Source organism: Microcaecilia unicolor, chromosome 6 (genome assembly GCF_901765095.1).
Source record: "Microcaecilia unicolor chromosome 6, aMicUni1.1, whole genome shotgun sequence".
NCBI classification, from domain to species: Eukaryota; Metazoa; Chordata; class Amphibia; order Gymnophiona; family Siphonopidae; genus Microcaecilia; species Microcaecilia unicolor.
In genome coordinates this window covers 24335319-24353962 of record NC_044036.1, presented here as the reverse complement: position 1 = coordinate 24353962, position 18644 = coordinate 24335319, and the positions used below count along the sequence as shown (strand labels likewise).

Here is an 18644-nt window from a genome sequence, read left to right as displayed (position 1 = left end):
GGTGGTTAAGATTAGCTGGTCAGGGGAAGGGGCTAAATTGAGGAAATAACCTTTAAAAACAGTGTTAATTTCTGAAATTAATAGGTTACACTTCTTACAAAATCTCCCTCAATGCTTATAATGAAAGCAGTACATTCAAATCAATCTCATGCATACTCATTGTGGAAATCTTGAAAACCCGATTGGGTTGTGGCCTTCGAGGCTCGCGGTTGCCCAACCCTGCCCCAGAGGAAAGGAGGGGCAAGGGGAGATGCTTAAATGCTTGAAATATATTACAAACCAAACTTTTTTTTTAGAGGTGGTGAAGTGATTGAACTAGAGAACATAAGTTGAGGTTGCAGGGTTGTACACTTAGGAGTAACATCAGGAAATACTTTTTCACAGAAAAGTCGGTAGATGCCTGGAATGCCCTGCTGGTGGGGATGGTGGGGACAAAAACTGTGACGGAATTCAAAAATGTGTGGGATAAGCAAAGAGGATTCCTATATAGAAATGCAATGGAATCAAAGCAGAATTTAGGTGACATTCATGCTTTAAACAGGGCATAGAGAGGTGTAAGCTCCACGGAGGACAGGGGCATAGTTAGACCTCGGCGGGAGGGGGGGTCCAGAACCCGAGGTGGGGGGGCACAGTTTAACCCGCCACTTTTGGCCCCCTCCTCTCTCCGCCGCTCCTCCCCCGCCACCAGGTACCTTTGCTGGTGGGGGTTCCCAACCCCCGCCATCCGAAATCTTCTTCAGCGCCAGTCTCCAGCGCGTTCGCTGAACTGTTTCTGTGAGTCCTGACTGCTGACGTCCTGCAGATGTCAGGAGTCAGGACTCACAGAAACCAATCAGCGAACACGCCGGAGACCGGCACTGAAGAAGACTTGGCTGGTGGGGGTTGGAGACCCCCACCAGCAAAGGTACCTGGCGGTGGCGGGTGGATCGAAAATAGAGGAGGCCAGGGCTATATCTATGGGGGCCCATGCCCCCGTGGCCTCACCTAGCTACGTCCCTGACGGAGGGGCAGGTAGAACTCTGGCTGCCTTGTTGGGCAGACTGGATGGACTAGGCAGATGTCAATTTCTCTATTGATGTGGCCCACTTTTCGTTCAAGAGCGAGCTACAGTGTTTATGATGATAGCTCTTGGGAGCTCCCTCGCAGAGTAGTAGTTGATGCAAACTTGACATGGTTGAGCAGTTTCTTCACAGTCTAGGGATAATAACATGTTAGTGAAGCCCCATGTATTTCAGTAAGCTGTGAACTGTCCTGAACAGGCACTGCCTCACTTCTTTCTCAGCAAGATTTCCATAAGAACGTTCACCTGTACAGCTCTATTCGTGGCATTTTCTTTTATGATTATACCAGTGCCTTCAAAGAGATTGGAGGAAAGCATAACCTGCATCTGTTGCAGAGTCTGATTCTGGCTCGTGTCAAGGGATGTGGTCAGAGAAGTCCCCTTTGCTACTCTCTCAGATAGGATTCATTCCTTTAGAGCGGGGATTCTCAACCCAGTCCTCAGGACACACATAGCCAGTCAGGTTTTCAGGATACTCGCAATGAATGTGCATGAGAGAAATTTGCATACACTGCCTCCTTGGTATGCAAATCTACCTTATGCATATTCATTGTGGATATCCTGAAAACCTGACTGGCTATGTGTGTCCTGAGGACTGGGTTGAAAATAGGGTTATAAGTAGAAATCAGAAACTCCAATTAGCTGGGTGGCTGGTGGACGTGAGGATCGCCTGGTGACTTGCCTGCCTGGTGCGAAGGTGGCGGACCTCACGTGTCACCTAGATAGGATTCTAGATAGTGCTGGGGAGGAGTCCGCTGTCTTGGTACATGTGGGTACCAATGACATAGGAAAATGTGGGAGAGAGGTTCTGGAAGCAAAATTTAGGCTCTTAGGTAGAAAGCTGAAATCCAGATCCTCCAGGGTAGCATTTTCTGAAATGCTACCTGTGCCACGCGCAGGGCCCAAGAGACAGGCAGAGCTCCAGAGTCTCAATGCGTGGATGAGACGATGGTGCAGGGAGGAGGGCTTTAGATTTGTTAGGAACTGGGCAACATTCTGGGGAAGGGGGAGCCTATTCCGAAAGGATGGGCTCCATCTTAACCAGAGTGGGACCAGGCTGCTGGCATCGGCGTTTAAGAAGGAGATAGAGCAGCTTTTAAACTAGAAATGGGGGGAAGGCCGACAGTCGCTCAAAAGAGCATGGTTCGGGATAAGGTATCTTTCAAAGATATCACCATAACAGGGAAGATAGAGTATCCTGATAGTGAGGTTGCAAAAGAGATTGTAGTAGATCGGGTATCTTTAAATAACAATAAAAATCAGACAAAAGATTGCCAATTAATACTGTCAAGTACTAAGCATGATGTACTTAGGAACAACAAACATAGTTTGAAATGTCTATATGCGAATGCCAGGAGCCTAAGAAATAAGATGGGGGAGTTAGAATATATTGCACTAAATGAAAAATTAGATATAATAGGCATCTCTGAGACCTGGTGGAAGGAGGATAACCAGTGGGACACTGTCATACCGGGGTACAAATTATATCGTAGTGATAGGGTGAATCGGATTGGTGGAGGGGTAGCATTGTATATTAACGAGAGCCTTGAATCAAATAGATTGAAAATTCTGCAGGAAGCAAAACACTCCTTGGAATCACTGTGGATTGAAATTCCATGTGCAAAGGGGAAAAGGATAGTGATAGGAGTGTACTACCGTCCGCCTGGCCAGGACGAACAGACGGATGCGGAAATGTTAAAGGAAATCAGGGACGCAAACAAACTGGGCAACACAATAATAATGGGGGATTTCAATTACCCGCATATAGACTGGGTTAATGTAACATCTGTACACGCAAGGGACATAAGATTTCTTGATGAAATCAAGGACAGCTTCATGGAACAGCTAGTTCAGGAGCCGACAAGAGAAGGAAAAATACTAGACTTAGTCCTTAGTGGTGCTCATGATCTAGTGCAGGGGGTAACGATACGAGGGCCGCTTGATAACAGTGATCATAATATGATCGGTTTTGATATTGGCATTGAAGGAAGTGAAACTAGGAAATCAAGTACGCTAGCGTTTAACTATAGAAAAGGTGATTACGACAAAATGTGAAAAATGGTGAAAAAAAGACTGAAAGGAGCAGCTCGCAGAGTAAAAAACTTGCATCAGGCGTGGATGCTGTTTAAAAACACCATCCTGGAGGTTCAGGACAAATATATTCCACGTATTAGAAAAAAGGGAAAAAAGACTAAACGTCAGCCGGCGTGGCTAAACAGTAAGATAAAGGAAATCATTAGAGCCAAAAAACAATCCTTCAGAAAGTGGAGAAGAGAACCAACTGAAAGTAACAGGATAGATCATAAGGAATGCCAAGCCAAATGCAAAGCGGAGATAAGGAGGGCAAAAAAGGACTTTGAGAAGAAATTAGCGTTGGAAGCAAAAATACATAGTAAAAACTTTTTTAGATACATTAAAAGCAGGAAACCGGCCAAAGAGTCGGTTGGGCCGCTGGACGAAAATGGTGTTAAAGGGGCGATCAAGGAGGACAAAGCCGTAGCGGAGAAATTAAATGAATTCTTTGCTTCGGTCTTCACCGAGGAGGATTTGGGGGGGACACCGGTGCCGGAAAGAATATTTGAAGCGGGGGAGTCGGAGAAACTAAACAAATTCTCTGTAACCTTGGAGGATGTAATGGGTCAGTTCAGCAAGCTGAAGAGTAGTAAATCACCGGGACCTGATGGTATTCATCCCAGAGTATTAATAGAACTAAAAAATGAACTTGCGGAGCTACTGTTAGAAATATGCAATCTGTCCCTAAAATCGAGGGTAATACCGGAAGACTGGAGGGTAGCCAATGTTACTCCGATTTTTAAGAAAGGTTCCAGAGGAGATCCGGGAAATTATAGACCGGTGAGTCTGACGTCGGTGCCGGGCAAGATGGTGGAGGCTATTATTAAGAATAAAATTGCATAAAAGAGCATATACAAAAACATGGACTGATGAGACAAAGTCAGCACGGATTTAGTGAAGGGAAGTCTTGCCTCACCAATCTAATGCATTTTTTTGAGGGGGTAAGCAAACATGTGGACAATGGGGAGCCGGTTGATATTGTATATCTGGATTTTCAGAAGGCGTTTGACAAAGTGCCGCACGAAAGACTCCTGAAGAAATTGCAGAGTCATGGAATCGGAGGTAGGGTATTATTATGGATTAAGAACTGGTTGAAAGATAGGAAGCAGAGAGTAGGATTGCGTGGCCAGTATTCTCAGTGGAGGAGGGTAGTTAGTGGGGTCCCGCAGGGGTCTGTGCTGGGTCCGTTGCTTTTTAATGTATTTATAAATGACCTAGAGATGGGAATAACTAGTGAGGTAATTAAATTCGCCGATGACACAAAATTATTCAGGGTCGTCAAGTCGCAGGAGGAATGTGAACGATTACAGGAGGACCTTGCGAGACTGGGAGAATGGGCGTGCAAGTGGCAGATGAAGTTCAATGTTGACAAGTGCAAAGTGATGCATGTGGGTAAGAGGAACCCGAATTATAGCTACGTCTTGCAAGGTTCCGCGTTAGGAGTTACAGATCAAGAAAGGGATCTGGGTGTCGTCGTCGATGATACGCTGAAACCTTCTGCTCAGTGTGCTGCTGCGGCTAGGAAAGCGAATAGAATGTTGGGTGTTATTAGGAAGGGTATGGAGTCCAGGTGTGCGGATGTTATAATGCCGTTGTATCGCTCCATGGTGCGACCGCACCTGGAGTATTGTGTTCAGTACTGGTCTCCGTATCTCAAAAAAGATATAGTAGAATTGGAAAAGGTACAGCGAAGGGCGACGAAAATGATAGTGGGGATGGGACGACTTTCCTATGAAGAGAGGCTGAGAAGGCTAGGGCTTTTCAGCTTGGAGAAGAGACGGCTGAGGGGAGATATGATAGAAGTGTATAAAATAATGAGTGGAATGGATCGGGTGGATGTGAAGCGACTGTTCACGCTATCCAAAAATACTAGGACTAGAGGGCATGAGTTGAAGCTACAGTGTGGTAAATTTAAAACGAATCGGAGAAAATTTTTCTTCACCCAACGTGTAATTAGACTCTGGAATTCATTGCCGGAGAACGTGGTACGGGCGGTTAGCTTGACGGAGTTTAAAAAGGGGTTAGATAGATTCCTAAAGGACAAGTCCATAGACCGCTATTAAATGGACTGGAAAAATTCCTCATTTTTAGGTATAACTTGTCTGGAATGTTTTTACGTTTGGGGAGCGTGCCAGGTGCCCTTGACCTGGATTGGCCACTGTCGGTGACAGGATGCTGGGCTAGATGGACCTTTGGTCTTTCCCAGTATGGCACTACTTATGTACTTATGTACTTATGTACTTAACTCAAAATTTAAATATACAAGCAATGAAAAAAAATTAAAACATTTTTTATGATATGTGCTCAGTTTTAGGTGTATACACTTAAACTCAGGAACTGAGATGTTATAGCACCTTTCCATACATCATAGCACACCCATCATTGCACAACTTGGGAAGTTGTGTTGTCTTTATTGGATGTTTTGAATGAAGAAGTTTTGCACTATATAAAAAAAGTTATACACTAACCAGGAATCCGCATGAAACGACTTATACACACCACTGACTGCATCAAACCCACTGATTAAGCTAAGTAACAGCGCTAAATAATTTGCATTAGCAAATTTTTTTGGTTTACTTTGAAGATTTGATTGAGCCATAACTTATCAGGAGGAGGCAGGGTGTGCTATGATGTATGGAAAGGTGCTATAACATCTCAGTTCCTGAGTTTAAGTGTATACACCTAAAACTGAGCACATATCATAAAAAATGTTTTAATTTTTTTTTCATTGCTTGTATATTTAAATTTTGAGTTAAAATTGGAGTTTCTGATTTCTACTTATATTCATAGATAAGAAACTGACTTTAAGAATACCCAGTGTATATACTCATTGAAAATAGGGTTGCCAGCTAGATCCAGGTTTGCCTGACAGGGTTGATCCACAAGTCCCTGCATGCAATGGGATAAGCCCAGGACTGGATCAACCCTGTCAGGCGAATCTGGATCTAGTTGAGAACCTCTACTCTAGAGAGAAAAATATGCAAGAATCCTGTGTTAGGTGGTCTTCTCTGGTTGGAACCTTCCTCATGGGCTTTGTGAGGTGCTGTCACTGAAGTTTGGTCTCCTTCAGGGTCCTTGTTTTTTTTTTTTTTAAATAAGGTATCACAGTACTTGTTATCCTCTTCCTTCAAAAGGTAGTAATTCTCTTCTGCCTATCTCTTCCAGCTGTAATAAAATTTTGCCAGGATGGGGACTACCATTTTCAAGTCAGGCATAGGCCTCCCTTGAGATGTTATAGTTTCTCGATTTCAAATAGGCTCTTTGGTCTCTGGATGGGTCCCAAAAAGACACAGTGGTTTCTGAGGCATAGATTCTAGAAGAGTTATGGAGATACTTGCCTCATTTTACAGGCTCCAGGGGACTGGTGAAGCCATCATGAAGGTGCAGGAGTCCTTGTTGGCAGAGTCTGAACTTTTCAGAAGCTAATGGCAGGACAGAATCTCCCTCTATTGCGTTCCTGCCCTAAGCTCTTAAGCTTGGGTGTGCAGGTCAGAAGAGCCTACACCTTTCGCTAGAGAGATGTCGTGGCTTCCCCTTGACTGTTCTAAGTGGCACTTGACTGGCCTAGTTTGGAAACTGAAATTTCAACTTTCTTATTAATTTCCTTCCTTTTGGTCTTCCCAGTCCATTCCAGAACCCACCCAGGGAAGCTGCAGTGATCAGAGGTTTGGTCTGATACATTCAGAAAATGAACAGCGAGTGTGCACTGTTGCTCACTCTAAAGTTTATTTAGAATTACCCTAGGTTTGGGGTATATTATCTGCTTTATTGAACAAGCAAGTCATTTTTACCTGCATTAGGTTTGGTTTTGATAATTTGGAAGGCCAAAACAAAACACTTTTTTATTGTCTTTGGTTTTTACCTGGGTTCTTAAGCTTTTACATAGGTGTACTGAGGAGCTGAGAGCAGCACAGACACTTATAAGGGAAGTGAAGTTGATTCCTGAGCTTTGCTTTTTATCCCACCTCCATCTCCATCTGCTGACAGAGGGACATGACAAACTCATCTAGACTGACATGGCAGAACTAAAGGAAAGGAAATTAACAGGTAAGTTTAAATTTCACCTTAATTCATAGGCTAGATTAGGGGAGAGGGCAACCTCAGTCTTCGAGGGCCACAACCCAGTCGGGTTTTCAGGATTTCCCCAATGAATATGCATGAAATCTATTTGCATGCACTGCCTTGATTGTATGCAAATAAATCTCACGCATGTTCATTGGAGAAATCCTGAAAACCCGACTGGGTTGTGGCCCTCAAGGATCAAGGTTTGCATACTCCTGGTCTAGCCAGATGCACAAAGAGTTTATTCCAGAGGTTCCCAAATCTGGTGCTGGTGGCACCCCAACCAGTCAGATTTTCAGTATAACCACAATGAATATTCATGAGATAGATTGGCCTGCAGTGGGTGGGAGTGTCTGCAGAGCTCTCTCATGATTATTCATTGTGAGTGTCCTGAAAACCTGCCTGGTTGGGGTGCCTCTAGGACAAGGTTTGGGAACTGTTTATTCAAATAGGAAAAATCCTTAAGTAGATGAGTCACTTGGAATTTAAGGCTGACACTTATTTCTCTGTAATGGTATTCTTTTATTCTGGATTTTTTTTGGTCAATAACAATCATTAACGATGTTTGTTACAATACAGTTACTGGGTAAAAAAACAAAAAAAAAATGGAGGTATTGTGAGTATAATCGGACCCTTGTCCAAATACTCTGCTCTAGGCATGGCAATGGTTTTGATGGTTTCACATGCCAAAATGCCACTTCATAATTGTTTTCTTTTCTTTTTTAAGGAACACTGTTGGAAAAATGCATGCTGAGAAACTTTGTTTTATTTCATTATTGGAATGTAGCGAGTTACATGGCCCGGGTCGCTCTGGTATCGCTGGGTGCAGGATAAAGCAAATGCTGTCTTTAGCATCCCTGGTCAGCAAATTGGAATTGAAACAATGGGTCTCTCTGCAGCAGTGTTCCATTTCATATCAAAGGGTGCCATCTAGTGGTGGATATTGGGACCTTATTATTGAGCCATTGCTGTATTTCTTTCCATTATACTTACAGGGGGATGATCAGAAGCAAACGCTGGCGCTAGAGGCTGTTAGTGTCACACTAACGCCGGCGTTTGCTACCGCCCCATGATCAGAGCCCTCGAGTGCGTGAAACAACACGCTCGAGGGCTCAACGCAAGTAGCATGCAAATGCATGCTAAACAGGGCATTAGGTATTCCTCCCCAATGATCAGCGGCCAGCGCGCCAAAGATTGGGTCGCTGGCCGCGGCAAACCCTACGCCAGCTCTGACCTGGCGTTAGGGTTTGCAGATCATTGGGGAGGAATGGTGAGCCCTGTCCAGCATGCATTTGCATGCTGGCAGGCCCCCATTCCCCCCAACAAGCAAACCTGCCAGCAACAGGGGGGCTGGGGGTCTGCTGGGCCGCCGGTCCCCCCCCAGGTTCATGGAGGGCTAGAGATCTGGTGGGTCTCCAGCCCCCCAAATCCCCAGCAAATGGTCCCTGATGGTACAGTGGGCGCCGACCAACACCCCCCCCCCCAGGTTCAGGGAGGGCTGGAGATCCAGTGGGTCTCCAGCCCTCCCAAACCCTCCCCTCCAGCATTGGCTAGGGTTCCTGGTGGTCCAGTGTCAATCCGCCCCCCTCCCTTGGGTTGGAGGAGGGAGGTAGCCTGCCTCCCTCCTCTTCCTTCGACGCCGCAAAATGGCGGCGCCCAGCCCTACTCAGTGCATCCTGGGATGCGCTGGTCAGGGCTACACACCATATTACTACTATTACTATTTAGCATTTCTATAATGCTACAAGGCATATGCAGCGCTGCACAAACATAGAAGAAAGACAGTCCCTGCTCAAAGAGCTTACAATCTAATAGACAAAAAAATAAAGTAAGCAAATCAAATCGCATCCCAGGATGCAATGGGCAGGGCTGGGTGCTGCCATTTTGCGGCGTCGAAGGAAGAGGAGGGAGGCAGGCTACCTCCCTCCTCCAACCAAAGGTAGGGAGGGGGGCGGATTGACACTGGACCACCAGGGACTCTAGCCAATGCTGGGGGGGGGGGGGGGGGTTGGGGGGGCTGGAGACCCACCGGATCTCCAGCCCTCTCTGAACCTGGGGGGGGGGGGGGATCGTCGAGGGGGGACTGGCGGTCCAGCGGACCTCCAGCCCCCCTGTTGCTGGGGGGGGGGGGGGGATGTTGGTCGATGCCCACTGGACCACCAGGGACCATTTGTTGGGGGGGGGGGGGGGGGGCTGAGGACCGGAGGTTTGCCGGACCTCCAGCTCCCGTTGCTCGGGGCAGGGGTAGTAGGGTTCTGGTGGTCCCATGGACCTCCAGCCCCTGTGTTAGACAGGTTTGGGCTTTTGACAGCCCAGACCTGTCAAACTAGGGTGGGAGGATTGTGCTGGGCACATGCTCAGGCACAATTCGCCCGCACGTCTACCCCATGATCAGCGATAATTGCGTGCTTAAATTTGCATGCAATTATCTCTGATCATTGGTGCAGTAAAGCCTCGCTCTGTTCCAGCACTATTTTAGAGCGCTGTTTGGAACAGCGCGGGGCTTTTGATCATCTGTCTGTTAGGGCTTTTGTTTTTAGGTTTTAATCAATAAACAGAAAAAAACCCCCAACAATAAAAGCACCCCTTGTGCAATAAAAGTACACAAACACATGCAAAACGCCATCTTTCCTAGTAGTCTCCTGCCCCTCCACTGGGCTGCTGTAGATCCGCCACTCAGTTATTGTGCTTTTTTCAACACTGATGAGACATTTGTGCAGCTGAGGCAATATTTGGCCCCACCAGATTAGGTGTCCTTTAATTGCACCTTTGCCATGAAAACACTGATAAACACCATTTTTTTTTTTAAATCTTCAGAGAACCACTATTAGCTGGAAAATGAACACCTAAAAGAATAGACGCACAAGCGTTAGTATGAGTGAGAGTCAAATAAGTGCCTATTTCCAGCCTATTTTTAAAGACACATAGGTGCCTATGGGCTAGGAATCTTGGCTAGGACAAAGCCATAGACATTTATGCGTGCTTGAGAGCATCCATAAATATTAGAGTGTAAAATATAAGCATGGTCGCATATTTTATTTTATTTAATGATTTATTTTATTAATTGTATAATTACAAGTTATACACACTTGTAAAGAAACACAGAAAGAAACACTTCCATTATATGTAATTCTAAGGTAAACATAATTATCACAAAGATAAATAATCTTATCATTCTTCCTTAGACCTCTATAAAACTGAATGGGGGCGGTAGAAAATTAAGGAGAAACTTTTAACCACAATAATTAAGAATAAATCGGCTTAACCATCCCACAGCATTATATATTTAGCTGATATCAGATGTTTCCTTTGAACGGCCGTTTAGTTTTTTCGCCTCCAAAATATAGTCGCATATTTTATAAACGCACACAAACTGTGACTCTAAAATCCTCTCTTGAATACGCCCATGTGCGGGTCAGATAAACAAACTTGCCTTCTTGTCACCAAGTATACTTTACTACTACTACTACTACTTAGCATTTCTATAGCGCTACAAGGGTTACGCAGCGCTGTACAAGTTAAAACATGGGGAAGGACAGTCCCTGCTCAAGAGAGCTTACAATCTAAAGATAACAAGCTATGTAGTCAGTGTAGGTATCATGAATGGGGAAGGTGGTTAGGCGCCAAAAGCAAGGGAGAAGAGATGGGCTTTGAGTAAGGACTTGAAGATGGGCAGGGAGGGCGCATGACGTATGGGCTCGGGGAGTCTGTTCCAGGCATAAGGTGATGCGAGGCAGAAGGGGGCGGAGTCTGGAGTTAGCGGTGGTGGAGAAGGGTACTTAATGCATGTGACCTTTTAGGGTAGTTTTATAAAAGCTTTCACAGGTGAAAATGCTTTTTTAAAGTGACCCTCTTGTTGTATTTTCAATGAGCCACTTTTGGTCTCAATTGATTAAGATGGAAGTGGGACTTCGATCAATAAGATGTAATTGAGAGGGTGTAGAAGTGGTTAAATTGTGTGATTCGGCCTGTCAGTTTCCTTAGTCAGAGTGGGGATGTGGTAGGTTCATGCTAGGAAGTTCTTAACCAGTGTGTTGTTGTACTGTAAATTGATTTTGGAAATAAAAGGACAATTTGTCATTATAAAACCGAATAAATGTTTTTGGAAGTTTCCATGGGGAAATTGCTACAGTAAATGTAAATTGAGGTTATTCAGTCCAGTTGCAAGAAGAGTAGTTCCTGTGGTTTTTCACACCTGAAATTTGTGTAGTAACGATGGCTGTATTTTTGTGACCATAGCTGAGATGACATGCTCAATGATGTTAGAAGTTTGCAATCTTGCCTCAGAGTACCCCTCGGGTCTAAATGCCATCTACTGCTGCTGGAACAACCCTGTGCAGAATTCCAGCATACCAGCAGGTTCTTGGACTCGAACTTAATGAAAAAGCTTCTTCCTCTGTTCGATCACTTCCTACCAAATAACTCGAGTGCACACAGAACGATCTACGCGCCTTCCACCGATCTCAAGAGTTCAGCAAAAAGTACCCATTGCTTGATTCCACACGTTGAGTTAGGTGTGTTTGAATTCTGAAGCAGGTTGGTTTGTTAACTTGACAGGCGTCTTGTAATTATAGCTTACTGGGATTGCTGCTGGAATCCAGAATGGCTGGTCCTATGTCTTGGTAATTTCATGCAGAGCTGACTGTGCATTTTCTGATGTGTTACTCTGTGAAGACTTCTGCTCTCAAACCCTCATGATCAAAAGTCCCGCGCTGTTCCAAACAGCGCTCTAAAATGGCACTGGAACAGCGCGGGGCTTTACCGCACCGATGATCAGAGATAATGCATGCAAATTTAAGCAGCGCAATTATCTCTGATCATGAGCTAGAAGTGCGGGCGAATTGTGCCTGAGCATGCGCTCAGCACAATCCTCCCACACTTGTTTGACAGGTCTGGGCTGTCAAAATCCCAAACCTGTCAACACAGGGGCTGGAGGTCCATGGGACCACCAGGCCCCTACTACCCCTGCCCTGAGCAACGGGTGCTGGAGATCCAGTGGATCTCCTTCCCCCCCCCCCCCCGACGATCCCACCCCCCCAGGTTCAGGGAGGGCTGGAGATCTGGTGGGTCTCCAGCCCCCCCAAACCCCCAGAAAAAGACTCCCTGGTGGTCCGGTGTCCAGTGGCCGCCGCCAGTCACCCCCCCCCCCCTCCCAGTGAGCAACAGGGGTGGGCGGACCTCCAGCCCACCCCAACTCCCAGAGTTGTCTGCCGCCGAATCCCTGGTAAAAATAACCCCGAACCCCCTCCCGGCCCCCCTACTTTAGTTGGAGGAGGGACGCAGCCTGCCTCCCTCCTCTTCCTTCGATGCCGCAAAATGGCGGCGCCCAGCCCTGCCCAGCGCATCCTGGGATGCATTGGGCGGGGAGGTCCACCCACCCCTGTTGCTCGGTGGGAGGGAGGGGGTTGACCGGCGGGCACTGGACCACCAGGGAGTCTTTTTCTGGGGGTTTGGGGGGCTGGAGACCCACCGTATCTCCAGCCCTCCCTGAACCTGGGGGGAGGGGGGTGGGATCATCGGGGTGGGGACTGGAGGTCCGCCGTACCTCAAGTCCCCTGTTGTTGGGGGGGGGGGGTGCTTTGCGTCGTTGGGGGGAATGGGGGCCTGCCAGCATGCAAATGTATGCTGGACAGGGCTCACCATTCCTCCCCAATGATCTGCAAGCCCTAATGCCAGCTCGGAGCTGGCATAGGGTTTGTCGCAGCCAGCGACCCAATCTTTGGCGCGCTGGTCACTGATCATTGGGGATGAATGCGTTAAGCCCCTTTTAGCATGCATTTGCATGCTACTTGCAGTAAGAGCCCTCGAGCGGGTTGTTTCAGGCGCTCGAGGGCTCTGATCATGGCGCGATAGCACCGTACTAGCGCCGGCGTTTGCTAACAGCCTCTAGCGCCGGTGTTTGCTTTAGATCATCTGCCCATCAGTGCTCTGTGGCGTCTTTCTAGCCCAGTACAAAATTTTGTGGCATGCATCACCTATACAGTGTTAGGCAAGATTGTACCTTAAATGATAGCATAATGACTGAGCTGCTAGCAAGGATTCTGGTTTGCACATGATGACGTAGCTATCCGTACAATATTTTATAATTTTATGGTGTAACCACTCTCATCAATGTGTTCCTCAGTAAAACATTTTTTATGAGGGTTCATTTACTATGTTTATTTCTAGCAGGAAGTTTAATCCTTCTACTTATCAATGGTCGTAACATTCTGTTCCTAGCGGTCAGATAGCAGGATGTTAACCCCCTCCACATTGTACAGGTTCTCGGTCTCAGCCTAAAGGCTAAAAAAGGACTGTACTCCTAGTTATTAATTGAGTCCCTACATGTAGATCTTAGTTAAAAGAGTGAAAACCAGTTGATTACTGATTTAAAGCTATTTTACTGCGCTGAAATCAGTGAAGAGGTTATTATAATAATAATTTGATTGGTATTGGTCCTCACTGAGTCTCAGTACGAGTTAAGTTATTTTGGGGTAATATCTGCCATTTTATCTTAATATTTTTAAAAGGCAATTTCAAATGCCTTTTTTTCTCCAGGTTTTTTGCAAAGTTCAGTTTCTAAAGGAGTCTTTTACAAAGGTGCGCTACAGTTTTTAGTGTGTGCTAAAAATTAATGTTTGCTAACAGTGTAGATGCCCATAATTTTCCTCTGGGCATCTACTCGGTTAGTGTGCGCTAATTTTTAATGTGTGCTAAAAATCCAGGTGCACCTTTGTTAGGGTTACCATATGTCCGGGCAACCAGGCGGGTTTTGCCAATCTGCCCGTTTGTCCAGAAATCCGTACAAACAGGCAGATTGCTAGCCTCCCCTCCCCTTACTTACTACTGCCCTGGTGGTCTAGTGACCTCTTCCGCCTTCGGGGCAGTAAAGAGCCCCCTCTTTCCTGCCCGGAGCGCTGCCCTGCATGCATCCTTCCTGTTCCTGATCTCGGCGCCGATTCAAAATGGCCGCCGAGAGTTGAAGTGATCTCGTGAGACTTCAACTCTTAGCGGCCATTTTGAATCGACGCCGAGATCAGGAACAGGAAGCATGCATGCAGGGTTGCGCTCCGGGCAGGAAAGAGGGGGCTCTTTCCTGCCCAGAAGAGGTCACTAGACCACCAGGGCAGTAGTAAGGTAAGGGGAGGGGGGGTGACGGGGTGTGTGACAGGGGGGAGGGGAAAATGTGACAGGGGGCGGAGCGAGGGTGTGAAAGGGGGGCGGGGTGGGGTGTCGGGCATGTGTCCTTCTTTTTGGGGGACAAAATATGGTAACCCTAACCTTTGTAAAAGGGACCATAAGTAAGCAAAGCATTTCATGCCATATCCTTTTTGTATTTTTCCCCCTGTTCTAGCAGACTTGAAAGCCTCAGGTTGAAACTTCAACTATACACAAAGCCAACTTGAGAGTCAGTTCCATTTGGCACGTTCCATCTCCAGGGCTATGCATTCAGCTAGATCTGTGCAATGATTAATGCATGGTAGGGCATTGGGCCTGTAACCGTATATGGCAAATCTTTGATTTTTCACTGGGCAAGCTAGTTTGACTAATTGTTTTCAGCGGGGAGGTGAAGCAAATTGCCCAAGGTCGCACAAAATGTCAGTAATGGAGGTGGGCCTTAAGCTCATGTTCCAGGATATTTGCTGAGTCATAGACCAGTGCTCTGACCTTTAGTCTGCTTCTCCCTAATTAACAATGATTGCAAAGTTACTAAAACCTACCGCTCTGCTTACCAACATGGATCTGTTGCTGCAGAAATGAAATAGGGATGTGGGAAAAGAAGTTTCTGGAGTTTTACTGTACCATTTATGAGCTGATCAAATTGGCAGGCCTGCAGGAGACCCAGTTTAAAATACTCCATAGAATTTATCTTTCTAGAGAGAAAGGGGCTGCCCTTGGTTCATGGGAAGAGGGACTATGTCCTACATGTAAAAGTACACCAGGAACGATGTTACATTCCTTTCTGGAACACTCACAAATGAGCTTTTAACTGTTTCTTAAAAGTAGGGAAATGTAAGATTTCTTAACTGAGGAGGCAGTTTATTCCACAAAACTGAGAATTTTAGTTGTTTGATTAATGCTGATTATGCTTCTGCCCTTAAGGCTTTCATTTTTATTTATTTATTTTTGTTTAGTGACTGCAACTGTGCTCTTGACAATTGGTACTTTTGTTTCTTTATATAAGCAGTTCCTCTGTATTGCTGTTCAAATTTAAAAAAAACAAGCAAAAAAAAAACTTACAGAGGGGTATTAATATGAAGTAGCAAAAATGACAGAATCTGGTAGCAACTTGTAGACAAACCAATTTCTTGAGGCATGAATTTGGAGTACAAAAATCTACTTCCTCAAATTCGTCTTACCTCAGTAATTTGGTTAGTTTATCTTTTGTAGGGTTACCATACATCCGGATTTACCCGGACATGTCCTCTTTTTGAGGACGTGTCTGGGTGGGTTTTGCCCGTTTGTCCGGATTTCTGGACAAATGGGTGGGCGGGCGGCGGACCTATCCTACCCTCCCCTCCCCTTCCCTTACTTACTATCTACTGCCCTGGTGGTCTAGTGACCTCTTCGGGGCAGGAAAGAGCCTGGCTGGAGCGCTGCCCTTGCTCTGCATTCTGTTGCTGTGACGGTCTCGGGATTCAAAATGGCCACCGAGAGTTGACGCGGCCTCGCGAGACTTCAACTCTCGGTGGCCATTTGGAATCCCGAGACCGTCACAGCAACAGAATGCATTGCAGCGCAAGGACAGAGCTCCGGGCAGGAAAGAGGGGGCGCTTTCCTGCCCCGAAGAGGTCACTAGACCACCAGGGCAGTAGGGAGGGGAGGGGAATATGTGACCTGGGGGAGGGGAGGTGATGGGGGGAGGGGAATATGTAACCCGGGGGAGGGGAATATGTGACAGGGGTGGGGTGAGAGCGAGAAAGGGCGGGACGAGGATGTGAAAGGGACGTTGTGTGGGCGGGGCACAATGTAGGCGTGGCAGGGGGCATGACATGTGCCCTCTTTTTCAGAGGACAAAATATGGTAACCCTAATCTTTTGGGTTTCCTCATGTCAGATGACTGGGTGGTAAACAAAAGAAAACAATACACCACTGAAGGATATGGAAAGGCCACTTTGATTTTGCAGTTGTGTACTATTTTGTCTTCTCCTACCCCTATGATTACAATATGATTATTGGAACGTCAGGACAGACTTTTATGGTCTTTGTCCCACAAACGACAAGATGGATTTTGATTGGCTGATGTGGGCTTTGGAGGCACCTCCAGTAGTTGGAGCATAAGGACAGAGCCGGGTGAACTTCTATGGTCTGTGTCCCAGAAACACCAAAGACCATGATAAGTATATAATATCACGTTCATTGCTGATTTAAATCTTGAATTGATAACGAATGTAAGTGCTGGGCAGACAGAATGGACCTTTCAGGTCTTTGTCTGCAGTCACTTACTATGCTGCTATGTTTGTCTTTAATGGAAGTGGTATTATTATATGCAAATAAGAACAAGCCTGGGTTGATTATTTTTCCCTAAATTTAGCACTGCGACTCTTCAGATCTTCAGTTTGAGTTGTTATTTCTGGCTGCTGAGAAACGTCCGTCACCTGATTTCACATTTGCTATTTTCTCTTCCCCACTGCACAGGAGATATAAAACAGATTCTAGAAAATGAACTACAAATCCCTGTTGCAAAAATGCTGTTGAAGGGCTGGAAGTGTGGTGATGTTGACGACAGTGTAAGTCTGCTTAAATTTTGCATTTTTCCACTCAGAAACTCTTCATTCAAACGTTAACATTTGAGTATTAGAAACCGTTGCACTGAAAAAAAAGGTCCCATGTACCAACCCAGAAATGATACCTTGTTGGGATTCCAAAAATAAATCCCACTTTAACGGGTGTCTTCTAGATTATTGACCATTACATGAAAGTTTTGTGCAGCTAGTTTCTCAGCGTCACCTGAAGGAGGAGCAGGAGACAGTTTTGTTGCCATTTACCCAAAAAGTTGTTTTTTTTGTTAAGATGTGTTTCAAAGTGAATAACATTGAGGTTTCATGTTTTATTGAGGTGGAAGGTATAGTACTCAACTCGTCTCACATCTTACCTCTAGTTACAGGTAGTAGCTGTTCAAAATGAAAGGATACTTTGAAGATGAACTGTTGTTAGAACATTTAAATATCCTATATAATAATTCTCACCTCCAACATTCTGAGGCTGCCTGGAACCGTGGATCATGTTGGAGTTGATAATAGTGATGTCACACAACCCATACCAGATTGGCCAGTAGAAGGGAGAGGGGCGGAGCCACGATACAGGGAGCAGCGAATCAGCACAACACGGGGAATGCACAGCAGCAGGAACAGAAGCCTCTCTCACATAGTCACTCTCTCAAATATACACACTCAGAGGAAAACCTTGCTAGCGCCCGTTTCCTTTCAAACAGAAACGGGCCTTTTTTTACTAGTTAACAATAAAACATTTAACTGGCAAATTGGAGCATCTAAAATAGGATGTTTTGTAGATGAGTCTAGCATATTCAATAGACACAGAGGATAGGTAACATTATTAAAAAATATTTCTCTAAAAACTTTTTCAATGTAAATAATGATGATGATAAAGTGAAGTCTAGCAATGGTAGTTAATGGCTGTTTTTGTACACAGCAGTAGGGTGCTAATAGTATTTCGATGCTTAGATGTGTGGGCCAATAGCGGTGTTTGGTGGTGCATGTTGAGTTAATCTTTAATTCAGATTTGGCTTCCAGCATTGATTGTAAACCAATTGCTCAGAACCTTTGCATGAGTTTTTCTTTTGTTTGACTTGCAGACTGTTTTAAGAACTCTACACTTGCCAAAGAACAGTAATCTTTATGTTCTTACCCCTGATTTACCACCACCGCCTTTGTTGTCGAGCAGTTCTAGGTAAGTCTTATTAACTACAAATTGATTGGTTGGTGGATTAAATATTTTGAAGTTGCGGTTTAACATCTTTGTCCATGTTGTGTGAAATTTGTACTGAATACTAAAGCACTTAACCAAAATTTAAATTTATTGCATTTGTATCCCACATTTTCCCACCTATTTGCAGGCTCAATGTGGCTTACATAGTTTTTTTATGACATTATCATTTCAGGATATCAGATACAATTAGTAATGTGCAGGGATTAAGTAAGGGTAGAAAGAAGGAAGTGAATCTGGTAAGTGTAGAAGGTGGACTTTCATAACTGGGTGGGTTGGTGGTGTGGATTATTGAGGCTATATGTTCTCTTTGTAGGCCTTGTTGAAGAAATATGTCTTCTGAGATTTGCGAAAGTTAGTTATTTCGTCGATTGTTTTCAGGTCTGTAGGTAATGCATTCCATAACTGCGTGCTCATGTAGGAAAAGGAAGTGGCATGCATCAGCTTGTATTTTAGACCTTTACAGCTGGGGAAGTGCAGATTGAGAAATTTGCGGGATGATCTTGTGGCATTTCTGGGAGGT

General features: G+C 45.4%; 1 protein-coding gene across 3 annotated transcripts in view; it reads left to right on the top strand.

Annotated features, from left to right (window-relative positions):
- Positions 1-18644, top strand: part of FAF1 (Fas associated factor 1) — a 716909-nt gene that overhangs the window by 205042 nt on the left and 493223 nt on the right. For 2 of the 3 annotated variants that reach the window (XM_030208188.1, XM_030208187.1), the window contains exons 5-6: positions 16814-16905; positions 17991-18085. In XM_030208188.1, coding sequence (XP_030064048.1) covers positions 16814-16905; positions 17991-18085 — 187 coding nt within the window. Of the gene's footprint in view, positions 1-6957; positions 7181-16813; positions 16906-17990; positions 18086-18644 lie in introns of those variants that run through there. The other variant, XM_030208189.1, reaches the window with a different exon arrangement.